The sequence below is a fragment of the Molothrus ater genome, chromosome 13 (genome assembly GCF_012460135.2).
Source record: "Molothrus ater isolate BHLD 08-10-18 breed brown headed cowbird chromosome 13, BPBGC_Mater_1.1, whole genome shotgun sequence".
NCBI lineage: Eukaryota > Metazoa > Chordata > Aves > Passeriformes > Icteridae > Molothrus > Molothrus ater.
Window position 1 is genome coordinate 20,462,869 of NC_050490.2, and position 9,672 is coordinate 20,472,540.

At 43.6% G+C, this 9,672-nt stretch overlaps 1 protein-coding gene across 1 annotated transcript in view; it reads right to left on the reverse strand.

Moving 5' to 3' along the window:
• The window catches only part of MAP1A (microtubule associated protein 1A), a 50,658-nt gene extending 43,965 nt beyond the window's left edge, over positions 1-6,693 (reverse strand). Inside the window, 2 exon segments of the mRNA XM_036389736.2 lie at positions 1,948-2,049; positions 6,558-6,693. Of these exon segments, the coding sequence (XP_036245629.2) occupies positions 1,948-2,049; positions 6,558-6,693 (238 nt within the window).
• Between the last annotated feature and the right edge of the window lie 2,979 nt (positions 6,694-9,672).

A 9,672-nucleotide genomic window follows, 5' to 3' on the forward strand; every position in this document is an offset into this window, starting at 1 on the left:
TGTCTGGCTGTTCTAGCCTTAAGGGCTGCCAGGGAGATTTATTAGAGAAATTGTGTGTGCCAGATATACACACTTGCCACAAACCAAGGAGCCCCTATAGTAATACCTCTGGTCCTAAGGTCAATCCATGTCTACTAGGATCCCCAGACCAGAATCTCTCACATCTCTACTGCTAAGTACATCAGAAGCAGAAGCAGCTGAGAGGCAGCTATGCGTTTCCTTTCCCAAAAATGTACCAGAGAGAACAGATACTATGTAGTGCTAGCTGGAATGTATAGTCCCACTGGAAATTCTGTAGGTGTGTAAATAAAGCTCTAAAGAAGAGGGCAGCATGACTAACACCAGGTTAAGCTTCAAGCTTTCAGTTCAGGACTAAGTCTCTATACACAGTGTATATCAAAAAAAGCTTCTGTTTACCCATCCTTCTGTCAGTATCTTCTGCATACCAAAGCCTGGCCCCTAATTCTGTGGCCAATAGGCTTTCTTAAACAGACTTCATAGACTTAGATCCCCCAAATATTTTTGCTTGGTGGACTGAATCACTCATCTACATGTTTGCTGATCTCTTTGAAGAACTACAAGACATTTGAAAAGCAGAACTTCCCTTTGCAGAAGCAATGATGAGTCTTCAAAGATAGACACTAATCCTGCCTTATATTTAGTTGCTGTTTTGCTCAATAAGTCTTACAGTTGGTTAACAAACTTGCAGTTCCCCAGATCCACCACAGAAACCTCTTCATAGACTGCCAACACATTCATCACCTTTTGCTCCTCAGGAACAAAGCTAGGGCACATTCATCACCCCTTGCTCCTCAGGGACTACACTAGGGAATTGAGTAGGATACATTTTGCTAACATTAATCCAGATGTTTCAACTCTGACTTAGAAGAATTCTTGGGCAAATGTTATACTCATGGTAATTTATTAGCGCTCTAGTCTATTTATACTATAGGCCCTGTTACAGCTACTTCAAATTGAGACAGATCTGCTGAGTGTTTCAAATTATATGTTTCATACACTTTTTTTTAATCCCGTAAGTGTACACATATGCACACATCATCTTGCAAGGAGAGAGAAATTCCATCTCCATGTTAAAAAGTCACAGAGAAGGTGTGACCTCTCAGTCAGTGGCACATTTGAGAATAGTCCAGGTACTTTCCTTCACAGCTGTCCATTAGGAGAACAGTTTCCCCAGCGGAAAAAATTCAGAAGCTTTGACAAGAGTGTAAAACATACAGTGAACTATAAGATGGTCTTATATAAACTAGGTTTTGCAAGTGTCATCTGTGCTTCTTATAGTAACTTAACATATGTTACATAAAAGTATTATAAACAGAGTTCAAGCTTTTCACAAGCTAAGCAAGCCCAATTTCTAATGGTTGGTGCCATTTTTATAATACTCTTATTCATTTTTCTCAGGAAAGGGAGCTTCAAAAAGACAAATCCAAAAGGTCATTTGGCTACTCTTACACACTACTTGCAACACCTTTTGTGCATATGAAAACATATTTTAAAACCTCAGAGGAAGGGGCTGATAATAAATAGCTTACGAAGTAAACTACTTTGTGCCATCTGAATAAGATACAGAAGATAGATAGATAGACAGATAGATAGATAGATAGATAGATAGATAGATAGATATAGATAGATATAGATAGATAGATAGATAGATATTCTAACTTCTAACTAGTTTAATAGACTTTAAAGCAGCACACTTTTCTATTCAACTCTATTCTCAGTAGTAAGATCTGTAATTTTAAGGTAAATTAATTGCATCCAACACACTGTTAAGATTGCTTATCTTTCGCATTCAGGCCTGCAGAATCCTGGGCAAACAAGTTGCTAATTGAATCACAATCAGTTTTATTCTTTGTTGTTGTTTTTGCTGTTTTTTTCCAGACTCAAAACAAGAGTTAAAAGTTAATGCATATAAACCAAAAAGCTGACCTTTGACTTCAGAAGAAAACTGAGCCAGATGTCGATTTACAAAGAGCCGCAGTTGATGATTCAGATCACAGTACAGAGTATTAATGTTCCAGGAACGAATTCCTGTAAAAAAAAAAAAGGAAAAAGTAAGCTGTCCTTGTCATTACATCTACTCCAGAAACAGAAGTGGAGAAAGAAAGGTGAGCAGGACACACAAAGACCAGGGATGCTCTACTAGATAAGCATACTTAGGATGGAAAAGGTCTTCAGAAGCAGAGGACCATAAGATACTTACCTTGCATAAGACATTTCTTCCTGAAGAAATGAAGTGTTCCGTGAAGGACATGCAGTGAGCAAGTCTCCATTCAACTTGGACTTCATGCAAGGGAAACCAACAAGAGATGAGGCCAAATGAATTACACTAGTGCTTACCCAAACAAATACATTATGTTAGTTTTACATCTGCACTCTCCAGCACTGGTCACTGGCAGAGATGGGCTACTTCATCGTTATGCTACTGAAAAGCTCAGAGACATCATCTTCTTTGCCCTTACAGCCTATGCATCCTCCAAGCCACAAAAGCCTCCCACTCCTCCAACTCGCACTGCCTAATCACTCCTTCAAAGACACTGATCCCACTGAGATCACTTGAGTCTGTTCTTTAATCTTTATAATCTTTGCCAGCTAGATGCCTTCGTATCACAGCAGGAAGATGCTTCTGCTCCCAGAGCAAGTGGCACCAAGCCATACCGGGAAAGTCACCTTCAGACCTCAATGTGAGCAGATGCACATTCTGGAGGACACCAAACACTACAAACCACAGATTTTCACATCCCAGTAGGGAGCAACCTTTCCTAGATGGTGTGACTCTTCTACACTGTGCCACAATGAACAAAAGCAGGATATCACTACGAATCTCTACTCCAGCATCTGGTGCTGATGCCTGCTGATGTTCAGATGTTGAAGGCCAATGCCACAGACTTCTAAGGTTAACTGAAACAAGAATTTCAGCTCCAGTATTTATTAGTGGAGTCCTCACTAAGAGTTCTTTCACCATCTCTCTTGCATAAAATACAAAGTTTTATTGCCTCTATTATCTACTTTCTTTCAAAGTAACCATGTTAATTTTCCATGGAGATATCATTCCCATTTACTGCAGTTCTAGCTCTCCATGTTGTGCAACAGCTTTTGCTGGCCACTGGTGGGAGAGGATCCTCAAGGATACACACTCCAGCTTTCTACACATACCAAGACACAGTAGGCATTGCATCACACAGGTCAGTAGTCTCAAGCCCTGTAGAATCTACAGCAGCTAAAAAAACTTTGAGCTTAGTTTCTTTTTCTGGTGACAGCTGACACAGTGGAGTAACAAAGCTTATTTATTATGCTTATTTACTGACAGTATTCACTTCAGACTGCACAAAAGCCTCCTCATTAAATCATCTGACCTTCAGGGAAAAAAAAAAAAGGAAAAAAAAAAAAAACCAACTCAGAAAACCAAACAACTTACCAGCCCTGACCCTTTCAATTTGGACATGGGATACAAATAAAGAAAACAGATAGAGCAAGAAGATGGACAAAGTGTTTTCCTATCCTACCCTCCAAGAGAGCATAATTGTTTAACCAAATGTCCAGTGTAAGAGAATCTTAATGCAGTACTTATGAGCATTCTGACCTGGACAGGAACAAGGTGGCACTCTGCAGGGCAAATCCTGCTGACTAGCTGCTGTGTCATGGTCATTGTGTCCTACTGCAGCAATAAGTGCTATCTGAGGTACTGCTACATCCTCTAGATTGCAGAAGGAATCGGTGCTCTTTCAGAGCAAGAAAGGGAAGAGTGGAATTATCTCACTTGTTCTCATACTTGCAACAATTTATTCAACATTTTCTTCCCTACAGGTAGTCTGAATTTACTTATAATCTCTACAAATTTGTCACAATTTCACTTTAACACTCTGTGGCACATGAGCCTTGCTGATTAGAATCCTCTACCACGAGAGTGCAGACTATATCGCAATAAGGGTAAATATTCAAGCTCTTTGCAAATGCAAAGCCTAGATAAGGGACCATGTGACTCATCAGTTTTCAATCTCATTCTTTATGCCCTTGTGAATGCTTTATTTCCTGCTGAGGTAATTTGCTTAAAAGATTTGGCCTTTCTCCCCAATACCAGACCTAGTCTTCCAGATATTGTTTCAAAATTGGACAAAAGTAACACAGTAACAGAAAAATAAAACTAGTATTTATTAGACAGTATTTTGGGAAAAATGTTGTTCAGATATCCCACAGATTCACAATGTCACAGCCTACAAAGCTCTACACCTGGAAATGAGCAGGTTCCTATAATGCCCTGTAGCCACTATTGCATTCTTCTGAACCATGGTATAGAAAGAAGTCTGGAAAAACATACTTTTTATATCAGTCAGGGTAAGAGATTTATCAACTGAAAAAAAATCTTTCTTGGTTTTTTGTTTGTTTGTAGCTTTTTTTTTCTTGTTGGGTTTTTGTTGATTTTGTTCTTTGCTTTTTTTTGTTTTGTTTTTTGTTTGTTTGTTTGTGTTTTTTATGCAGACAGGGTGCCATGGCCAACAGAACAGACACAAAACAAACCCTAGCTTTTTCATCCATTTTATATTCACTGCTCAGCAGCCTGTTCTACCTTCACATGAGCCCTCTACAGCAGCTAACACTTCAGTAGGAATCATTTCCACATTGCTTGAACTCCCTCAATCAAGAGTGCAGCTCTCTACAACATCATAATATGCTGACTACTGACAGGTCTCAAGATTGCTGTCATTTTAACTATTCTCATTTTTCATGTCTTTCAATTTGCAAATATTAGTCCATTTTAACTAGAGGTCATTCTCCCATTTCACAGTGGGGAAAGCTCTAACTTGCTGGAGGTCCTATTCCATGTAAGAGGAGAGACTGAAATCCAGGTTTCCAGCTCTGAGTGATTCACTTCTACTGCCAGTAACTTACTAATACTGCTGAAATGGCTCCCTCCGATGCAAATGAAAGAAGTGGTTACATTTGGCAGAATTTCAGCAGGTTTCTAGTCAGACAAGGCCAACTGTAGAACTTATTTCTACTGTGGCAGTTACAATTTATGTTGGAAACAGCCTGTTTTTCCTCTGCAATGGGAATTCTCAGGTTACTGGCATGTGACTGCAGAATTAGAGTGAAATCCTTTAGCTCACAGTCTGATCTGTCACCATTTCAAAGATTCAGACAATGGATAAGGATGTAGGTTGGCACACCAGTTCAGTGAAGTGCCAAGTGAAGATGATCATCCTGCTGTGCAGGAAGCAAGAGTGGCCCCTTCAAATAAGGTCTTTCAGAGGCCAGATGGTCATAATCAGATATACCACTCCTGAAGCCATCCCTTGAAAAAGGGAATGAAATATTCCTCGTGAACAAGTGGCCTGCCAACAGAGATAGCTGGAAAAGTGAATCAGGAAGTGAAGAAATTGGACAATATTTGACATTTTTACACCCACCCTTTTCTTAAATTGCACTGTCCATCTGTTCTTCAGTAATGCTGATGCTTGGGAAGAAAACAGTCACAGAATTATCTCTGAATAACACAGTTTGGCCAATAGTTATGACTGTTATTTCAAACCAAAGTGCCTTGGAAGTGGGGAGCTGAGGGGAAAAGTGAAGGTGAGTCAGAAAGTTGTTACTTTATTTCTCAAAAGTGTACTAACTGCTTATTAGAACAAGAGTTCCCTTAAGGTCCTGATGTGGTTGATCAGCTCTTCTTTGTCTTTTGGTCAGAAATGATCAGAAACTGCCACAAGGGAAGAACTATCATCTCAGCACCTTCTTCCCCCTTACTTCTAAACAACACAGCATCTAATATACAAAGACTAATTCATTGCCAAGACCTCTGGATTTTACTAAAATATTGATAACAGAGGAGAAAAATGTTATGGCAGACCTATCCTGAATTGTGTAATTCCTGAAGCAGTCCACTGTGTGTCTAGTCCTCCCTCACTCTGGTCCATGCAGCTGCTCTATAGACAGGGAGAGGCCATGCCACAAGGGACCCCTGTTCACAGCCGTCCCTGGGACCGCAGTGAGCAGTCCAGCAAGACAATTCCTCCAACAAGACAGAATTTTGGAGCAAGCGCTAATAAAATAAAGACTGAGGGGAAAGAGAAGCATGAAATGTCTTTAAGCTTTAAGACGATCGAAAACTGCGTTAGCTACATGTCACTAATGCATATAAAGCAATGATCAGGGGAGAAAAAAAAACGGAATGCTGTCTGACGCCGCAGAGACCGGCCCCGCACTGCGCCGGGGATCCGAGCCCCGCCCGGCCTCGCCCTCCGCCCGGGCCCCTCTGGGCCCCACAGCTTCGGCCTCGGCCTCCGCCCCGCGGTCCCGACAGCGCCTCGACCCTTCCCGCAGCCACCGCCCGCGGGCCTCCGCCGCCGTCCCTCCGGGAGGAGTCGGATGAAGCCCTGCGGCCAGACGGCAGTGCCGCAGGGCGGGGAGGGCACCGGCAGCTCCGCCTCGTCCCGGGCGGCGGCAGAGGACGACGCGGCAAGCGCGCAGTTGCGCGGCTCTCGGGGGCAGGGATCGCGCCCGCCCGGCCCCGGTCCCTCGGCCGCAGCCGCAGTGCTCACCGCGCTCCAGGGCGCCGCGCAGCGCGCCCCGCTCCGGCTCCGTCCCGATCTCCCCGATCACGGCGAGCAGCGCGTGCCGCCCACCGCCCGGCGGCGCCGCCGTGACCATGGCGACCGGCCCCGCCGCCGTCTCCATGGCAACGCCGCGGCCGCTGCTGCAGCGCGCGGTCACTGGCGCGCGGCTCTTAAAGCGCCCCGAATCCCCCCCTGATTGGCGGAGCTGGCACGTGGTCCTGCACTACTGCGGGAGGGGGCGTGGCCTGCCCCTCCGGGCCCCGCCTCGGCTCGCGCCCCGCCCCGCCCTGGGGCTCTTACGCTCGGCCCCGCTCGGCCCCGGTACCCGCTCGGCCCCGCTGCCCGCGCTGCCCCGGCTGCGGGAGCCTGCCGCTGTCTCGATCCGGACCCGCCGCACCCGCGCTGCCCGCCCAAGGCAGGTCGTGCCGGCACGGCGATTGCCGGTGAGCTCTCGCCGGCGCTACGGCGCGGGGTCGTAGTTCCTTCCGTCACGATGGACAGAACGGTACAGCGACCAGCTCGGATGCTCAAGACCTTTGAAAGGGGCTCAGACCTTTGAAAGAACAAATCAAGGGCGAAGGGGTGTTGGCTTATAGTTTAGTTTAGAATTTAGTCACTTAAATACAGAAATCCACGGAGATTTTTAAATGCTTGGTGTTGAGTTGTTCCAATACCCGCAGTAAAGCCATAGAAGACAGCAGTTCTAAAGACCCAAGGCTTGGTATTATCATTCACCTTCCTTATCTCTTCATTGCTTGGCCATGAGCAGGTCCCTTCCTGGTGGTTCTTCCTTCTAAGAAGAACCTTCTGTTCAATTAAAAGCAAGTGTATCTCCAAGGATAAATAATGGGATTCCCCAGATTCCAGACCCATGAGCTACAAGAACAATCTGAGCTTTGCTAGCTGCCAGTCCAAAGCTGATGTGAGCTGTCCATGACTGTACTGGCAGGCCATGGTGTATGCAGGAGCTCTCACTATCTGAGGTGACCAGAGAGGCCATATCTTTGGGCACAAGTCCTTGTTGCTCACAGTTCTGGCCAGCCACTGCTGAAAAGAAGTTCAATGCAGATGGCCTTAAGCTGAGACATAAAAGATCTGGATTAGATATTAGAAAAAGTGTTTCCACTGTCAGAGTGGCCAGGCATTGGAACAGGTTGCCCAGGGAAGTGGTGGAGTAACCACCCTGGTGGTGTTCAAGAGGTGTCTGGATCTGTATCTGCACGATGTGGTTTAGGAGTTACAGTGGAAGTGCTGGATGGATGGTTGGACTGGGTGATCTTGAAGGTCTCTTCTAACCTTGGTGATCCTATGATGTTATGTGCAAAAACTATGAGCAACCCCAATATATACAGGCTGAAGGGAGAGCCACCAAAAAGTAGTTTCAGGTAGAAAAATCCATATCTTTTCTGACAAAAAAAGGAAGGACCACCCTGTGCCGATGTAGTTGGCTGGAAAAGCAACTCAGTGATTATTAAATGACACCAGTCAGCAATAATATGCAGTGTTTCCTAAACCAGTGTCAGGTTTTGCCCTGCAGTGCACAGGATTTCCATAGGTGAGCTATAGTTTATCAAATTGATGGACAGAGAAGTCAGCATCCTGCCCTCTTTCATTCTTTTGTGCCCACCAAGACTGCAGTTGAAACCTCATAAGGTTCAGAAAGTTGGCACTTTGGCAATCATATATGAACCTATAGTGTCACAGGACTCTGACAAAAGATAGTCAGGAAAAAAAAAACAACCACAGAAAGGGAGAAAAATATAAAACAATTATCTCTGCAGGGTACAGCTGATGTTACTAGCTTATGGAGTTTTCTCAAATTAAAATCTTAAATCAAAACGTTTTAGATAAATTAGGAGATGATGCAATAGGTCTTTTTCAGAATAAACTATGGTGACACCACAGGCTATGAATTTTATGAACTAAACCTTGTAAACAGGGAGCATTAGTTTATCAAAAGGGTTTCATTCATTTCTGTGTGTTGTAATCTGCATGGAAGCAATAATTTAGTTTTGGAGGACTGCACTGAACAGGTAAATAAGTGAATAAAATAGTAAACCTGAAAATAAATTCTAGTGCTAGTACATTGAATTCTATCATGAAAGTAGGATTGTAGATCATGGAGGGAAAACATGACAACAACACACGAAGGTGAAAAATATTCAGATATTTTCATACCAGCTGATAGAAGTACCTTCTGTTTTCTGGTGATTCAGTCTTCGTACTTGCTGCTTGTTTTTGACATGGTAGCTTTCCAGAGCTGCAGCTTTTCACTGCAGTGCAGAGATGCTCTTCCAGCTGGCTTTCTGCCAAGGAGAAATGAAACAGGAGACATGCAAACTGGAGTGAAAGCTTAAAAAGAATATCCAAACACAGAGACTATTTGGGGAAGACTTTACAATTAAAACACTAATTCTGGCGATGTGATCCATTTGCATTCTTCTACCATCAATTAATAGAATGATGGTATTTCTGTTGCTTTCTAATGTGAATCAGAGATATCTGTAGTCATGGTAGAATTGCAGTAGAAAAGGCTTGTGTCCTAAGTGTGTGTGCACTGCACGAGACAGTGAAATTGGGTATTTCCAATTTACTGGGTTCCTCCTTTCCCCTGTAAATTCACACTCCAGAACCATATAATAGACCTGTATAGAAATTATGGTGTAAGCTTCTGCTTTCATGCACTGCAGCAATAGCTGGCACCGCCATGAAAATCAAAAGCTGACCGTGCTGAATGCAGATATTAGAGGTCCTGACAAACACCACAGAAGGAGAGTGGCAAAAGCAGACTAAAGGATTACTTCAAACTGAAGGACGAGACACAGGTAAATGACCTTTATAAAAGGAGATATAGAAAGTAGGATCAAAATAGTGGAAAAAGGATTTTCATAATACTGTGAGAAGGACAATCTACACTATTTCAATTCCTCAGTCCTTCAGCCTGGAATGATTACTTCCTGTGCTTGCCAGCTAAAAATTTCCAAGTGAATAAAAATACTTCAGGGAATCAGAGACCTGTGACAGTACCCAAGTGAGGAAAATACCTTTAACGGTGGTGAAATATAGTATAATTTTGGCCGTGACATTTCTAAGAAGCAGA